Source organism: Anolis sagrei, chromosome 2 (genome assembly GCF_037176765.1).
Source record: "Anolis sagrei isolate rAnoSag1 chromosome 2, rAnoSag1.mat, whole genome shotgun sequence".
Classification (NCBI taxonomy): domain Eukaryota; kingdom Metazoa; phylum Chordata; class Lepidosauria; order Squamata; family Dactyloidae; genus Anolis; species Anolis sagrei.
In genome coordinates, this window is record NC_090022.1 from 93803816 (window position 1) to 93822844 (window position 19029).

A 19029-nucleotide genomic window follows, 5' to 3' on the forward strand; every position below is an offset into this window, starting at 1 on the left:
TTATTACTCCATTTTTAAGGTGTCCTTCACTAAGGAATCTAGGTGCGTGGTACATTTGGATATTAAACGAGAATCCATAATACAAACATAAACAGAATAGCTGCAACATGAGCTACGTCATTTGTATCTTCTATAAATTTATAATAGAAAAGAGGCTTAATTCTTTGTCAAGTAAATGAAGCATTTTCTAGTAAAATTCACCAAAAAAGCATTTCAGCAAAATATGACCAAAAAAAGAGAGAAAAGAAATTTCAGATGCCAGGAAATCACAGATAGTGTTGTGAAACAGAAAAATAATTCCAAAACAGATTGTCCTCCATAAATACTTTACATTTCCTTTACCATGTTATCATTATAAAACAAATAAAAGAAATGACAATTTGTTCAGCTTCTTTCTTCATATGTGAACAAAGTAAATGCACAGCATTAGTTTTAAAGAACTTTCCATAAAAAAACAACCCAATAGTCAAATATATGTCACTATAAGAAAGAAAATATCCACTGTCCTTTTTTCATTGTGATAAAACAAAGGAATATCAAGACAAAGAAATATGAAGGAGCACTTCTTAACACTTCTGTATTTTGTACTATTGACATCTCAAAATACTTCCATTATAAAGTTCTAAGTTCACATCTACAAGCACTCTAGAGCAGGGGTCCCCAAACTATGGCCCGCGGGCCATATGCGGCCCGCCGAGGGCATTTCTCCGGCCCGCGTGGCCTGGCCTGGCCACGTCCATCCGGCGCCGCTCCGCTAATTGCGGGAACCCTCTGCTCCGGCCGCTCTGCTCTCTGCGGCCACAGGGCGCCTCCCACTCCACTCCTAGCCGCGCTAGGAGTGGAAGCCAGGAAGCCAGGGAAAGGCAGGCTCGGCCAGGGGAAGGGACAGGCAGCGCTGCACCGAAGCCGCGCCGCCTGCCCCTTCCCCCGCCTTCCCCCGGCTTCCTGAAGCCAGGGGAAGGCAGGCTTGGCCCAGGGAAGGAACAGGCAGCGCCGCACCGAAGCTGCGCCGCCTGCACCTTCCCCCACCTTCCCTCGGCTTCCTGAAACCAGGGGAAGGCAGGCTCCGCCCGGGGAAGCAACAGGCGGCGCTGGTCCAAAGCCGCGCAGCCTGCCTCTTCCCCCCGCCTTCAGGAAGCCAGGGGAAGGCAGTCTCGGCCCGGAGAAGGGACAGGCGGCACTGCTCCGAAGCCGTGCCACCTGCCTCTTCCCCCCACCTTCCCCTGGCTTCAGGAAGCCAGGGGAAGGCAGGCTCGGCCCGGGGAGGGGACAGGCGGCGCTGCTCCGAAGCCGCGCCGCCTGCCCCTTCCCCCCACCTTCCCCTGGTTTCCTGAAGGCTCGGCCCGGCTCGGCCTGGGGAAGGGACAGACAGCGCTGCTCCGAAGCTGCGCCGCCTGCCCCTTCCCCCCGCCTTCCCCTGGCTTCAGGAAGCCAGGGGAAGGCAGGCTCGGCCGGGGAAGGGACAGGCGGCGCTGCCCCGAAGCTGCGCCGCCTGCCCCTTCCCCTGCCTTCCCCTGCTTTCCCCTTACCTACCTCGCGCAGCCCCTTGTGCAAGCCAGACGCTCGCACTAGCCATCCCCTGCCATGCGTTGCTGTGGCCCACATGGCTGTTCTGTGTGGGAGGTTTGGCCCAATTCTATCGTTGGTGGGGTTCAGAATGCTCTGTGATTGTAGGTGAACTATAAATCCCAGCATCTACAACTCCCAAATGTCAAGATTCTATTTTCCCCAAACTCCACCAGTGTTCACATTTTGACATATTGAGTATTCTTAGAGTTTGGTCCAAATCCATCATTGTTTGAGGCCACAATGATCTCTGGATGTAGGTGAACTACAACACCAAAACCAAAGGACACTGCTCACCAAACCCTTCTAGTATTTTCTGTTGGTCATGGGAGAACTGTGTGCCAAATTTGGTTCAATTCCATCCTTGGTGGGGTTCACAATGCTCTTTGATTGTAGGTGAAATATAAATCCCAGCAACTACAACTCCCAAATGACAAAATCATTTTTTTGAGTGAAGGACATACATTGGGTTGTTAGGTATCCAGTGGATTTTGAGTTCTGTTAATCCCACAAACGAATGTTACATTTTTATTTATATAGATTTATTTCCTATATTTATGTTTTTGTGATTAATCACTATGCTTTATGTTCAGATTGTAACAAAAAAATACATCATGCATATCAGATATTTACATTACGATTCATAACAGTAGCAAAATAAGACATGTGCAGCGTGCATAGGAATTTGGTCACTTTTTTTAAAAAAAATAGTCTGGCCCTCCAATGGTCTGAGGGACAGTAATCTGGTCCCCTGTTCAAAAAGTTTGGGGACCCCTGCTCTAGAGGGTTCTGATGCCATGAAATATATTTAAAATGTCCCTCTCTTCTAGTAACAGTAATACAAATAGAAGTACACATTTGCCAACAAAGGCAAGAATTAATTAAAGTGCAACACACTGTACAAAGATAACGGTCCTAATTACAGATATCAAGGTACAGAATCCCACAGTTGTACAAGTAACACCAGTCAAGAACAGAACCTATCTTTTTCATAACTTGGAAATTTCCTTTATAGCAGCTCAACAATATTCTGGCCATATTTTTCCTTTATGTTTGTTTTTTTAGGAGTTACAAATTCTGGCCCTATTCTTATAGCATGAATTCATGTTTTTACTTGTCTTTCAAACTTGGTTTAGATTTACGGCAATTTTGTACAATACAGAGTTATTAGCTGTCATTAAACTGGAAACATTTTTAATGTTTAAAAAGATCAAATAAATAGTCCCAAAAGTTCAGTTTTTGGGTTTGTTTTACCATTGACCTAAATACAGACGTAGTGAAATTTCTTCAGTTATAAGCGAGTACCATTGTGAGTAATCTGATTTAGAAATAAATTTCAAAAGGTCTTTCTCAATACTGGCTGCAGGACATTCTTAATCAACTCAATGATGTGCTGTGCTTATGGGGCAGATATTCCAAATACTTCAATACCAACAAAGCTAGCAAGGCTAATTTAATAACTGGACAGCCACATAAAAATGACCCCAAGTTGTAAAGATAAACATCTTATGAAAATAACTTCACATTGTCATGATACCTTCCATCTGTTTAAAACAAGAGCCTACATGTTAGTACATAAGACTAGCATGTTATATTGTCAATAATTAGAATTCTACTAAACAAATAAAATAAAAACACCATTCTGTTCCATCAGGACTGATTTTTCATTCAGCATATTAAACTTAATTAACACATACAGGCAGTCCCCAAGTTATGAACAAGATAGGTTCTATAGGTTTGCTCTTAATTTGAATTTATTTGTCAGTTGGAACAGGTACATTTGGTGATAAAGCTTCATCTGAGGTACCTGTTCTCCATGATAACTCTTTCAGGTGTGAATTTCCCTTCCTAGGGATATATTTCTCTCACGTCCGGTTGGTTCACTCCCTATTCTTAAGGATGAGTCGTTTGTAAGTCAGATGTTTGCAACTTGGGGACTGCCTGTACTTATCAAGGAGTAAACCCCATTGAACTCAGGAGAAAACAGTTCTGAGTACATGCACAATGATATTACATACCTATAATAAATGTGACTATAAATGTTCTATGCTCTACATACCTATAATAAGCGTAACTATAAATGTTACAGTATGTTGACAATAAATAATTTCCAAAGTCTCTCAATGCAAACTGCCAACTTAAATCTGGGGCAAAGACCTATGAAAGAGTTCAATTTACTGATAGCATACGTGCATAGTTATTACATTCATAAATGCATAATTATGAAATAATATAATGTATGTCACAGCTATTCCAATTATATTACACTGAAATTGTTATTCATTTCAATGTAAAGAACTACAGTAATGTAGCTTGTTTTTTCAAATTTCAGAGTTAATACCTACATATAAGTCTCCCACCTCTCCACCCAATCGTATACTATCCTATGGCTACAAAGGTAGGTTAGAACACTGATTTGAAAATAATAGTTTTATTTTTAAAAAAACATTAATTAGTACATTTGGCCCTGCCATAGGTTTTTTAAACGTCGCTGTGTTATTGTTAATGTTTATTGCTACTTTCTGTTTATGAGCTTTATTTATTGTTGTATTACTGTTGCTATTCTTTTATTGTTGTATTGTGGGCTCGGCCTCATGTAAGCCGCACCGAGTCCCTTGGGGAGATGGTAGCGGGGTACAAATAAAGTTTAATAATAACAATGATGATGTTGAATTATTGTTTTCATAAACTAGGTTGGTAGTTTTGTAAATTGTAGCTTGCTATTAGCAAGAATGCAAGCATCTAAAAAGGCATGAGGAAACTGAAATCCACCTCTCAAAATGGAAAATTATCTCAAAAACAAAAAATAAGCAACCTTGTGTTGCAGTAATACTGTAGAAACAAATCCTAAGTCTCATGAAGGTTGCAAATAGCTGAGAACAGACACCAGAAATCAGTTGTTTTCCACTTTTGTTTTCACTTACATAGCTATGAATTTTAGGGTAACATCACCCTCCAGGGGGCATATGAGCCAAAACGGACCCTCACACCTTCTGAAGTTCTAGCTGTCCTGTTCTAACTGCATGCAAAAGAAGAGGAAAAAGGACAAGGAGCACCTAACTCCAAGACTGTTCTATAGCACATTCTCGGAATGTCTGAATATAACCATCAATCAAATATAATAACAGTAAGGCTATTTATTATACTATATACGGGCAGCCCCCAAGTTACAAACAGACTCATAGTTACAAACAGGGATGAGACAACAGGAAGTGAGAGAAAACTATTCCTAGAAAGGGACATTCACTCCTGAAAGAGTTATTATGGAGGAAAGGTGTCGCCACTTAAGCTTTATCACTAATCCTTGTTTCCACAACAAGCCAATTTTTCAAAATACAATTATCACAGGGACAGAAAGTAAAGTGAAATCTTCTAAAGAAAGGCATAGAAAGCAAAACAAACACCACAGGGGTGTTAACCCTTCCTTGTGCTATCCAAAACATACATGTGTATGTGTGTGAGTGTGTTTGGAGTTACACTTAAAATGTATCTGTTCCAATTTACAAACAAATTCAACAAATTCTACACAACCTATATTGTTAGTAACTGTGAACTGACTGTACAAACATATATACACTTATTCATGTAACAATTGGTTTTAAGTAACGTTTTAGAATTGCCACAAACTCATATTAATTTACATTTCCAGAAATATAAAGAATTGTGTGATTTGAGCATTGGACTACAACTCTGGGGACCAAGGTTCAAATTCACATTCTGTCATGGAAACCCACTGGGTGACCATAGGCCAAGAAAACCCTGTGGCATGTTTGCCTTATGGATGCTGTAAGTTGGAAAGGGACACAATAACAAATATATTTCATTTATTTTTTCCCATATACCAACAGCAGTAATAATCTTTTATCATGCTATTTACTGGCTGAGACCAAAAAAGAACCAACCTGTATTTATAGCAGACTGTATCCAACTACATCTGGCAGAACACACACCACTACTAGAAGATAATCCCCATGCAACCCTCTCACATCCCGCATAAAACCCCTCCCAGAAGGTAAAGAAACTTCTGGAGCAGGCTTGGAGAAAGCACTTAGAAATAGTACTGTATGAATAGATGTCCTTCTGCAAGAAAGTGGATGGAAACTACTGTATTCTCAGTTATTGTTTGCTATGTCAAGATACTGGTTGTTTGTTCGATGGTTATTTAATATTGTTTTGTGATGTTGTTTTATGAATTTTTACTGTGTTATATTTTAAACTATGTTGATTGGGCTTGTCCCCATGTAAGCCACTCTGAGTCCCTTCAAGGAAATGGTGGTGGGATAAAAAAAAAGTTATTATTCTTTCTGTACAGGTAAATGCCTGAATCTCAAAAGTACCTTGCATCCCATGCTGTTTTGCCATCCAGAGTATTGGGAGATGCGGTACACAGTATTGCAGTGAGGAAGAACCAGGACAGTTCTGTTGCATAAGCCAAATTTTGTCCCACTTCCCTGGATTCAACATGTCTTCCAACAGCAAAGAGGTAACATCACAATAATAAAAATATTATAGATAACTTTCACAAGCAGCAACACTGTCAAAAATGAGTACAGCAAGGAGAAAGCAAAGCTCAAAAATGCAAGTAACGTATGCAGAACAGTGCTTAAGGCCAAAATACAAAGAAGACCAGGTTGAAGATGGCAGTACCACCTGCTCACAGCAGACAGAGGTTGCTGGTAATTCACTCTCCAACCCATTATTGTTCTCAAGGAAAAGGCTATACCCACCAACTCCAAAGATACTTATACAAGTATGAATTTTGGTTGTGCATGGCTCCAGAGACTCTTCAAAGATATTCAAGCCTTTGTGGCTTTAAAGTAGGGCCAGTCAGAAACCAGTGTGGTAGAAAGTGACACCCACTCATACATTAAAAAAATAATTTCCATGCATGCCATATAATTTTCTCTTCCTTTCTTCTCATGCAGTTCCCATGCCCTCCCAACATATGCTATGGAGGATTTTCTGACACTTTGGACCAATTTTACAGGCAAAACGAGCATGTATCAGGGATGAGAAGCTGTACTCTGACTCACCAGCAAAAGCAGTTTCCTCAACAGAAAGGGTTAATGCAATGCTACTCACACACAAAAATGCAGGTCTAGTAAAAAAATACAAACCATTTGTTGGGAAAAAATGTCAAACCAGTACTTTCTCACACCCCATTATGTGAAACATTTTTACTAACATAAAATATATTTTTAAGATTTTTTTAGGAAGAATTTTGAAAATAGGTCAGACTTAAGTCAAAATCTGATTTTAAGGAATACAGTTTCTTCCTATTTGAATCACATTTATACATTTTTCAGTTATATAAGATGTCTAGAAAAACATTGCTCAATCTACACATGAATCCTCTTAAAATAGGATCAAAATCCACATTCACATATCACAACAAACTTCATTCCAGGTTCATAAACTATTATATATGTACATTCCAGTTTCTCCTACTTTGATGCTCCTGTCAAACCAAGTGTGGCTTTCTAACCAAACTATGGTTAACAGCTACCAAATAAACCACAATCTGCAAATCAAATTCTAATTACTTTAAGTAGATTACTAATATCTGTCTATTTCATGAGGTCAGGATTTTAAAATTTAAGTTCAATATCAGAACTACAATGTTTGCTTCATTATTACAAATGAACAAAAAATTGTGGTTCTTGGATTTTTTTTGGAGCAACAGCTCGAGCCAAAAGCAAAACACCCCTCCCCCCCAATATCCTCAATCTTCTAGGCCAGGGGTCCTCAAACTTTTTTAACAGGGGGCCAGATTACTGTCCCTCAGACCATTGGAGGGCCGGACTATAGTTTTTTTAAAAAAACAATGACCAAATTCTATGCACACTGCACATGTCTTATTTTGCTACTGTTATGAATCGTAATGTAAATATCTGATACGCAGGATGTATTTTTATTGTTACAATCTGAACATAAAGCATAGTGATTAATCACAAAAACAATATGTAATTATACATTTGAAATATTTATTTCTAATTACAAACAAATGAATTTTTGATTTCAAGCATGTCACAGCATGGGTAACAGTCTTAATATAACAGCAGGGAATCCATGAATATGTTTACTGTTCAGCCTACAGTGAGAACAAAACTACATAATTTGTTTGTAACTTGGGGACTGCCTGTACAAGTTGGGTCACAGGGGTAACAGATACTACAGTACAGAAGAATAATACCTGGCAAAGTCAATGAAATACTAAATGTCTCTGATCTTGAATGCTAAGCAGGGTTAGCTCTAGTTAGTATTTGGATGGGAAGCCACAAATAAATAGCAGGTGCTTTATTTCAGAGAAAGAAACTGACAAAACTATTTTTGAGTATTTCCTCTCAAAGAAATCCCTATTAAATTCATGGGGCCGCCATAAATAAAAGGAGACCTGAAAGCACATACATGCGCACACACCCAACCATGGGTTGCTGAAAGCAATAAAGGAATACATAGAAAAAGATAACTTTAGCATTTCTGAAGATAAAATAGTTCCAATGAAAATAAGGGGGGGAATCTATTTTCTGTCGTTTTGAAAGTGGTTTTTGGCATATGTAAGCATGAGTCCCCTTTCGGGGGCAGAAGGGCAGGGTATAAATACAGGAAATAAATCTATACAAATAAAAATGTAATGTTCGTTTGTGGGATTAACAGAACTCAAAAACCACTGGACACCTAACAACCCAATGTATGTCCTTCACTCAAAAAAATTGATTTTGTCATTTGGGAGTTGTAGTTGCTGGGGTTTATAGTTTACCTATAATCAAAGAACATTCCGAACCCCACCAACGATGGAATTGAACCAAAATTGGCACACAGTTCTCCCATGACTAACAGAAAATACGGGAAGGGTTTGGTGGGCAGTGTCCTTTGGTTTTGGAGTTGTAGTTCACTTACATCCAGAGATCACTGTGGCCTCAAACAATGATGGATCTGGACCAAACTTGGCACGAATATTCCATATGACCAAATGTGAACACTGATGGAGTTTGGGGAAAATAGAATCTTGACATTTGGGAGTTGTAGTTGCTGGGATTTGTAGTTCACCTACAATCACAGAGCATTCTGAACCCCATCAACTATAGAATTGCGCCAAACCTTTTCAGAGCAGCGCCGCGGGGGCTCCAGGAGCCGCTGCTGCTCCAGATAAGCGCCCACCCATCGCTTGTACTCCCGGCGTGGCTGGGAATAGAGACGGAGGCGCCTTGTGGCCGCGGGGAGCAGAGAGCACAGCAGAGCGCATGCCATTGCTCTCCAGAGAAGAACCCAGAAGAGCCGGAGCCAGGTGGGCGTGGCCAGGCAACGCCGGCTTCCCTAGCCCTGGCTTCTCCCTCCCACACGGGAGGGAAGGAAAGAAGAAGGAAGGGGAAGGGAGGGAAGGAAGGAAGGAAGGGGAAGGGGAGAGAAAGGGGGAAGGGAAAGGAAGGAGAAGCCTGGCCTGGCGCGACCTCGCCGAAAGCCGCTCCGGTGAGAGAGAGAGAAACGCCGCTGACACAAGCGGTGAGGGGCTTTATGCCAGGCCAGGCCAGGCTGCACGGGCTGGATAGATGCCCTCAGTGGGCCGCATGTGGCCCGCGGGCCTTAGTTTGAGGACCCCTATTCTAGGCATAAGAGATGGCACTTTCAGCAAAGATGCCCTGAATCTTCTGTAAAGCAATGGATAAACCAGCATCTCATAATGTGGTAAAAAAGAAAAGTGGGAAACACATAAGCTTGAGTCATGCCTCATCTTCTGACACCTAATATCTGGAGGAGCATTACCTCCCATATATGTCTATCATATGCCAAAATAGTATGTGGCTTTAAGCCAGAGGTTCACAACCTGTGGTCCATGGACCATCAGTGGTCCCCAAAAACTAAAATATGGTCTGCGGCCTCTCCGTTACTACACTATTGCTATGAGAGTGACTGGTTTCGCGAAACCCTCTTATAGTGCCGAGGCAAAGAGTATGTCAGGAGGGGAGAGGCTGACTACCCACAAAATGCTTGACAACAAACCTCCTGATTGATGCTTATCCTCCTCTTCCCTCCCCATGAGCAGAGCCATTCCATGTGTCTCTCTCCTGGAGGCAGTGACACCTTGGTATCTTCGTTTTTAAGTCTCATTCTGGGGGTCATTTGGGGTACTGATTCAGAAAATTGCACTGGATAGTCCACATCAACTCTAGATTATTAAATATGGTTTTATGTGGGTGAGCAGAAGGCGACTACTGGATGGCATATGTTCTGTATCAGAAACTAGAGCTGATGTGGTCTACCCAATGCAATTTTCTGAATCAGCACCCCAAATAATCAAACCAAATTGAAAGATTACTAAAAAAAAAAAACTGATTTGGAACCCGTTTGGTACTAATGTTGGAGTGGTCCCTGGTCAGGTGGTCCCTGGTCAAAAAAAGGTTGGGAACCACTGCCTTAAACTAATGATGGGCAGCAATCTTGCAAGGAACACAAGGTCCCGGAAACACAAAACTGATTACTAGCTTACACAAGGCACTCCTGAGACCCCCATTACAATTTTCTCTCAAACCTTAAACAAAGGAAAGAGTGGGGAAGTTACAGATGAGAAAAACAGGCATGTTGTCTGTGACTCACCAGAGCAACACAAGAGACCTTGTACTATACAAAACCACTAGTCAGAGGCGGACCTAGGTAATTTTCAACGGTAAGCAAACGGTATTTTGGTGCCCCACCCCAATCAATCACTGATATATATTTTCTGTTCGTCATGGGAGTTCTGTGTGCCATATTTGGTTCAATTCCATCATTGGTGGAGTTCAGAATGCTCTTTGATTTTAGGTGAACTGTACATCCCAGTAACTACAACTCACATATGTCAAGGTCTATTTTCCCCCAAGAGCGCCTCAAGAGCAACCCTGGGCAAAATCAACTATACTGCAAATGCTTACTTTGCATAATGGGTTGAGCCGCCCCTGCCACTAGTTCATCTAACCCAGAATTGCCAGTTCTGACTACCAGCAGAATTCTCGGTTTATGACAGAATCTTTTGCCAACTCTACTGGAGATCTCTGATGGATAATTTATCATAACCACATTTACTTTGCAAAATTGGGTTTGGTCAGTGTAGTATAGATGTGACAATACATATGACCAATATATTAATACCAGTTTTAGGGACACAGGAAATTGTCTTAGAATGAGTCAGATTACGGGTTCCACCTGGCCCAGTATTGTTATTTCTGACTTTCAGAATTGAGTTTTAGGCAGGATTTTCCCCCCTCGTCCGATCTAGAGATACTGGTACCTCCTACATTCAGAGCAGGTGTTCTACTACTGAACTATACAGTAACCAGTATTACTTTCTGGCCTCCCACCAGGTACCCTGGAAGTCACCATTCAGCCACACTTGACCCCGTCTATCTTTAAAATTAGACATAACTGAGCATGTTCACAGTGTTATGGTGACCATGACAAGTGTAACTGTTCAAGCCCACCAAAGGATCCCCTGAGCATTGATTATGGTCAGAAATATGCATTCAACGCTTAGCAAGGTCACACTGTAACTAGGATTGAGCAAGATCTAAACAAAATAATAGGTAAAGAACAGACAACCTTTGCAGGCCAGTCGTATATATCTTCTGTCAGTGTCAAACTGACCGAGAAGTAATGTGCCACAAGAGATCAAAATTCAGACAGAGACCATCTGGTGAGGGAGATATAATTAACCCATAGTCTATCATTTCCCCCTCCCCAAAAGCAGCATTTGCTTTCACTAGTAAACTTCAGAGAAAAGGGGCAAGTAACTGGTTCAAAGACATAATTAATAATAGGAAAATAACAATAAAGAAAAAACTTTCCCTCCACAAATCAAATCACCTGGTGCACAGAGTGTCCACTGCTACTTTGATTTTTTTTTAATATTAAAAAACTGTGTTCTAGTCACAGAATTTTCATGTGATGATGATAAAAATAATAACAGAAAAGTGCACTGGCAAATTATGTGAAAGGCAGTCAAGAAACAACACTGTTGGAAATCAACAGTAGAAAACTGCTTAAAGTGCAAAAGACAAGAGTGAATACCGTAAAAATACAATGCAGAGCAAAAGAGAAAACTGGCAACAGAAGGCTCTCCATGGACAGTTCCTGGGGAAAATTGACAACAAACATGGATGCAGCTCACAAATGGAACTTTGAAAAAGAAGATTGGCGGGGGGGGGGGGGGATTCTTGCAGCCGAAGAACAAGCAATTAGAACAAATCTTATCAAAGCCAGAACTGAAAAGCCACCGACAGATTTTAAGTGGATCACATACTCAGCCGCTGCAAGAAGATCATGCAGACGGACTATATGCAGAGGCACAACACAGTTGCTCAGATGATCCATTGGTACTTGCGCCACAAATACCATCTGCCTGTGACAAAGAACTGGCCTGAAAAAGTTACGGAAACCGAACATATCAAACTACTCTGGGACTTCCGAATTCGGACTGACAGAGTTTTGGAGCACAATATACCTGACCTCACAATCATGGAAAATAAACAAATATGGATAGTTAATGTTGCAATCCCAAGTGGCAGCAGAATTGACGAGAAGCCATTGGAAATGCTTATACATATGAGGATTTAAAGACAGAACTGCAAAGACTCTGGCACAAGCCAGTAAAGGTGGTCCAAGTGGTGATCGGCACACTGGGTACAGTGCCTAAAGACCTTGGCCTGCACTTAAACATAATCAGTGCTGACAAAATTACCATCTGTCAGCTGCAAAGGGCCACCGTACTTGGATCTGAACACATTACTCGCCAATACATCACAGAGCCTGGAAACTTGGGAAGTGTCCAAAGAGTGATCAAATACAAAAGCCAGCATAGTGATCTTGTTTGCTGTGTATTGATCTTGGCATGTATCAAATAATAATAAACTTTATTTTTAACCCACCCTCTTTCCCTAAGGAGATTCAGGGAGGCTGAATCCCACTCTGATCCTTCCACTTTTTAAACCTCACTGTGAAGTTCCTAATTTCTATGAAACTGGAACATTCTGATTCAATAGCAGTTAACAAATAAAGAAAATACTGGTAACCCAAGGTCATATGTAGCATAAATAGTCAAGATATACCAACTTTTCCCTATAAGACATATGGTTTATCTTTGCTTATCTTTGCTTATACCCAAAGTCTCTCCAGTATATCTTTTCAGTGGATTAAAGTAATTTCAGATTACTTTATTTATTATCAACACTTATGTGCCATCCACTCAGCACTGATCCCTAATCAATTTACAAAAGTTAACATTCTAAATTCTAAGTAAATATCAAATAAAGTAAACCAATCGCAATACAAACAATATAGATTTTAAAATTCAAAGCAAAAAATCTAAAACAATTACTGTGATCAAGGACCCACAAAATAATTCCAAAGTTTGCTCTGCCCCGAGAAAGATTACAGAATAGCAGCAGGAGAGCCATTCTGGGAAAAGCATCTCATAACCAGTCATCACCACTGAAATGGCCCTTTACCTGACAGCCATCCACCAAACCCTATTTGAGTGTCTGGACTATTATTCATTTATTTACTTCATTTCTACCCCGCTTTTCTCGACCCCAAAGGGGACTCAAGGTGCCTTACAAATCTGGCAAAAATTCAATGCCATACAGGAAAACAATAAGACACATCTTATCAAAATATAAAAAATCTAAATATGAAAGTAATTAAAACACATATCAATCAAACAGATTAAAACTGATGGAGCATGCAAGGAATCAGTGAGTATGCGTGTGTCAACTGAAAAATAAGATGCATGAAGCTGATTGGTAAGGAAGGAACCGGGGAGATGGCTGGGCCTGGGACTTTTGGATATTGTTTCATTTTTGTTTAGGCTTGAGCTATGCATGTGCAGAGAGAAACGGTTTGAAGAGAGAAGCTGGGAGAGAGAGAGACAGGCTACAATCTCTGACTCTTGACTACAGGCTCAAATGTTTTAGGTGCCTATGACTTTTGCTGCTTTCAAACAAATGCTTTGTTCCTTTTCCATCTTACTCACACTCAAGATGAATATGCTGTACAGAAATTAAGTTTCCCTATACCATAATACCCTATACCTATTCAACTTGTATGCAGAATACATCATGCGATGTGCAGGACTTGACAAAATGCAAGGCTGGGGTGAAAATTGCTGGAAGAAACATTAACAACCTTAGATATGCAGATGATACCACTTTGATGGCCAAAAGCGAGGAAGAGCTGAGAAGCCTTCTAATCTAGGTGAAAGAAGAAAGCGCAAAAGCTGGGTTGCAGCTAAATATAAAAAAACCAAGATTATGGCAACAAGAATGATTGATAACTGGGAAATAGAGGAAGAAAACGTGGAGGCCGTGACAGACTGAATTACTGCAGATGCAGACTGCAGCCAGGAAATCAGGAGATGCTTACTTCTTGGGAGGAGAGCAATGACCAATCTCGATAAAATAGTGAAGAGTAGAGACATCACACTGGCAACGACGATCCGCATAGTTAAAGCAATGGTGTTCCCCATAGTCACCTATGGATGTGAGAGCTGGACCATAGGGAAGGCTTAAGGAAGGAAGATAGATGCTTTTGAACTGTGGTGTTGGAGGAATGTTCTGAGAGTGCTTTGGACCGCCAACCAGTCCATACTTCAGGAGAAGCCTGACTGTTCACTGAAGGGAAGGACAGGAGAGGCAAGGATGAAGTACTTTGGCCACATCATGAGAAGAAAGGAAAGCTTAGGAAAGACAATTATTCTGATGAAAATGGAAGGGAAAAGGAAGAGGGGCCGACCAAGGGCAAGATGGATGGATGGCATCCTTTAAGTGAATGGATTTACCTTGAAGGAGCTGGGGATGGTGACAGCCGACAGGGAGCCCTGGCGTGGGCTGGTCCATGAGGTCACGAAGCGTCGGAAACGACTGAACAAACAACAACAACATACCATAATAACTCTGACTATGAACCTAACTGTGGAAAAAGAAGAATTTCCCAAGGAATAACCACAAGAATCCAAATTTATCAAATACTACTAAAAGATGGTGAAATGGACTAATTATAATGGAAGCAAAGGAAATCTTTTAAAAACACATTTTCAATGCAATGTCAGGTCAGTAATATGAGAACATGAAAATATTAAAGAGAAAATGGAAAGAAAGACACACAGCTATTTTATGTCTCATGGCAACATTTTTACAAAAAAAAAGGAACTTGTCTAAAGTAAGTTTTTGCTTTTGCTTCTTGCTGCCTGAAATATTAACAGAACAGATGTTTCCCTGTCTCATAGGAAATAAACTGTGACTTTGTTGTTATCCTGTCCTGCTCTTCCTCTCCCTACCGCATGCAATCACAGTACAGAAAAGCAAATCAAAAGGCTCCATTCAATACTTTTAAACAGGATATGAGAATGCAAAATCCTATTAAAATGAACTTAAATACACAAAACCCAAAGCATTGCTGCCTCTAGCTTACCCAAGCTAGTGTTTCAGAAAATTTACATTACTTTTTTTTGTCTTGAAAAACAAAATCAATTGGTGTTCAATAGGACCTACTGCAAGACAATGGGTGCAGCAATGCAGCTCCAAACAAATTTCTACTCATCTAGTTAGTAAGCACACTAATATATATTTCAATATTGAACGTGTCTTAAACAAGCAGTTGCTTTCTGTTGGATACAGGATACACTACTGCTTCTCAAGCTTTTTTTTTTCTCAAGCTGAAACCAATATTCATCTCTTAATGATGCACACCCATCCCATGCTACCAGGAGTCTAGTCTCTTCCTCTTTGCATAAGAAATGGGAATCTTATGCTTAATGTCTGAAAGATTCACAAGAGGCAACAGGGCCTGATTTAAAAAATGCAGCAGATCTGCCATTTAAAAAAAAACCTCAAGATTTGCATAACTGCATCAATGTCCCATTTGGGCTTGTTGTTGTTTTACTTTTCTCAAGACGACTTTCTGTGCGAATAATCTTCTGTTTACATCCACACTGTCAGATACACATAGGCATACACACATTTCACTCCCACACAGAAATATCAGCCATGAAGCCATCACAAAAACATCACAGAGAGCAACACCAATCCCACCATTTTTGGACTTGGTCATTTCAATATTTATACTAGGATGTTTAAATGCTTTTTTAATGCTTAAATTGTGTTTATGTCTTATGTTTAATGGTTTTAATGATTTTAATTTACAGTTATATGACAGCCTTTAGTTATTATGATGGAGCCCCCAGTGACGCAATGGGTTAAACTCTTATGCTGGCAGGACTGCTGACCGAAAGGTTGGTGGTTCGAATCCAGCGAGCAGGGTGAGCTCTTATCTGTTAGCTTCAGCTTCTCAAGTGGGGACATGAGAGAAGCCTCCTAGAGGATGGTAAAACATTCGGGTGTCCCATGGACAACATCTTTACAGACAGCCAATTCTCTCACATCAGAAGCGACTTGCAGTTTGTCAAATTGCTCCTGACATGAAAAAAAGGGTTTCTTTCTGTCTACATGTATGTTGGCATTGAATGTTTGCCATTAGTATGTTGCAAACCCCCTAGGATGAGAAAGGCAGTATATGTAGATATAGTAATAAATAAATACACCTATCACGTGTGAATGCTGGACACGTATCTTCTAACGTGGAAGTAAGAACCGTGTGCAAAGAATCCTTGCCATATTCTAAAGCAAAGGAACAGGACGCGATAAGAAGAGGAGGAAGAGGAGGAGGAAGCAGGTCTGGCAGAACAGTTACCTCTTGAGTCCTTTCGGCTGGCTTTTTCCTTAGAGCTTGTTTGATCCTGGGATCCAGGAGAGATGTCATCCTACCACTTGGGTTATCCAGTTACTCGGGGAGGAAAGTCCTTCCTTGTACGAGGGAGAGAGGGAGAGCGGGGGAAAGGGAGGCACTTCCGAGTTTCGCTTTACAGGTCCAGGCACAGCTTGGAGTCGCAGTCAACTTTCTTGCTTTCTCCCCCAGCAATTAATCCCAAACAAACGGGCAAATCCGAGGGAGGGCAAGCTCCCACCAGGCAGCAGGGCCGAGGGAAGGCTCCGGGGGGAGGGCGGGGAGGGCCCGGGCCCTGACTCCCGCCGGGAAGGAAGGCAAAGAAAGGAAAGGCGGAGGGCTCCCCCCTCCCCACTCCCCTCCGCCCTCACTTTCCCTCAGTCAGGGGCTCTCCAACCGCGCCGGCCCATCTGGCCACACTTGCGAGCCCGGTCGGAGAGTGAAGAGAGCAACCGTCGCCCTCGCCGCCGCCGCCGCGGCCCCTCCTCCTCCTCCTCCTCCTCCTCTTCGTCGCCCAACTAAAGTAACTTTTGGGAAGCGGCGCGGGCGAGCTCGCGCGACAAGGAGAGAGAGAGAGCCACGCCGCCCGAGAACAACGCGCGCCCCGCAGTCAGTCGACGGAAGTGTCCTGCGCGCGCCTGGACGGAGCCCTCGCTCGGCCAACGGACGGACTGAAACGGGGTGGGGGGGGGAGGGAGGAGCAGCAGCGCCCACGTGACCAGAGACCTGTCACTCAGAGACAGGGGGCGGGGAAACAGGAAGGAGGGGCCGGCCTGCGCCAGAGAGTAGAAAGAGCTCTTTGGTGCGCATGCGCGGAGGCCTCACGTTGGTACTGAGTGTGCTTGAGGTTCGATCACTGCTGGTTGAAGATAGTCAAGGGTCAAGGGACAGGAGGAGTCCTCAAAGAACCGCCCAAACAAATGCCAGAATTAGTATTTTGAATGAAAAAAGCTGTTTGCATAATACAGTAAAATGAAACCATGTCACATTAAGTTGATCTTTATTTACATTCAATTACTGTATTTCAATATTTATTTACGACATCTATATAAATAAAAATGTAATGTTCGTTTGTGCGATTCACAGAACTCAAAAATCACTGCATTAATTGATACCAAATTTGGACACAAGACACCTATCAGGCCAACGAGTGACCATCACTCATAAAAACACTGAAAAACACAGCAGAAGAGACTTTAAAAGCCAAAAAACACATTGCAACGCATGCTCAAAACCACATATATACACAAATACACATATATACACACACAAAACACATATACACAGACTGGGCCACAGCAATGCGCGGGAGGGGATGGCTAGTTTATAAATAAATAAATTAAGTTGATCTTTATTTACATTTAATTACTGTATTTCAGTATTAAGTCAGTACAGAGTTTATGGTAATAATAATAATAATAATAATAACACTTTATTTGTACCCCGCTACCATCTCCCCAAGGGACTCGGTGCGGCTTACATGAGGCCGAGCCCAAACACAACAATACAAGCAATAATAACAACAATACAGGCAATTAAAAAAGAAAAAAACATAGACAATAAAATACACAACATTATCAATAAAACAACACATAATTAAAAACAGTGGGAAGGCCAAATGTAGAGTTAAAATTGGAAATAATGCTGGGAGATGAACAAAAGGTGATACTGGTGTTTGTGGAAGGGCATTCGAGCAGACTTAAACTGCTTTGGAGGACAAAGTGCTATGGGATCATTATTCCGGGAAGGCACACTGGAACAGCCACGTCTTCAAGCTCCTCCTGAAGACTGCCAGAGTTGGAGCCTGTCTGAATTCTTAAGGAAGTGAGTTCCGGAGTCGAGGGGCCACCACTGATGGATGCAAGACCTGGACCATAAGGAAGACTGAGCAAAGGAAGAGAGATGCTTTTGAACTGTGGAGTTGGAGGAAAATTCTGAGAGTGCTTTGGACCCCAAGAAGATCCAACCAGTCCATACTCCAGGAAATAATGCCTGACTGCTTACTGGAGGGAAGGATATTGGAGGCAAAGATGAAGCGCTTTGGCCACATAATGAGAAGACAGGAAAGCTTAGAGAAGAAAATGATGCTGGGGAAAATGGGGAAAAAAGGAAGAGCAAGGGCAAGATGGATGGATGGTATCCTTGAAGTGACTGGCTTGACCTTAAAGGAGCTGGGGGGGGGGGGGCACTGCCAACAGGGAGCTCTGGCCTGGGCTGGTTTATGGGGTCACGAAGAGTCAGAAGTGTCTGAACAAATAAACAACAAAAACAGGCATGGGCAAATTTGGGCCCTCTGGGTGTTTTGGACTTCAACTCCCACAATTCCAGACAGCCTACTGGCTGTTAGGAATTGTGAGAATTGAAGTCCAAAACCCAGAAGGCCCAAGTTTGCCTGTGTCTGATATAGATAGACTATTAGTTAGGCCTATTTTTAGTAGTACATCTTAAGCAACCAGAAACTACATTTATACATTTTTACAATAGCCATGTCCATCAATTAATTGAACTTTTTCTGTATATTACAACCATACCCATTTCTAGGTATGGTTGTGAAAGCAGGGCAGTGAAGAAAGGTGATAAGGGGACAATCAGCTCCTATGAAATGTGCTAGAGAAGAGTTGTATGAATACAATGGATTGCAGAAGAATGCAAATGAATGGGTACTAGAGCCATCCCCCCTATAAGCCATGATGACTAAACTGAGGCTGCCATACT

General features: G+C 41.7%; 1 protein-coding gene across 4 annotated transcripts in view; it reads right to left on the bottom strand.

Annotated features, from left to right (window-relative positions):
• The window catches only part of RAPGEF6 (Rap guanine nucleotide exchange factor 6), a 200153-nt gene that overhangs the window by 152504 nt on the left and 28620 nt on the right, over nt 1-19029 (bottom strand). The window contains exon 1 of one of the 4 annotated variants that reach the window (XM_060765245.2): nt 16282-16988. The exons of the other annotated variants lie outside the window; for them this stretch is intronic. Within the exon in view, the coding sequence (XP_060621228.2) occupies nt 16282-16350 (69 nt within the window). The 5' untranslated portion in view covers nt 16351-16988. Of the gene's footprint in view, nt 1-16281; nt 16989-19029 lie in introns of those variants that run through there. 4 annotated transcript variants of the gene reach the window in all.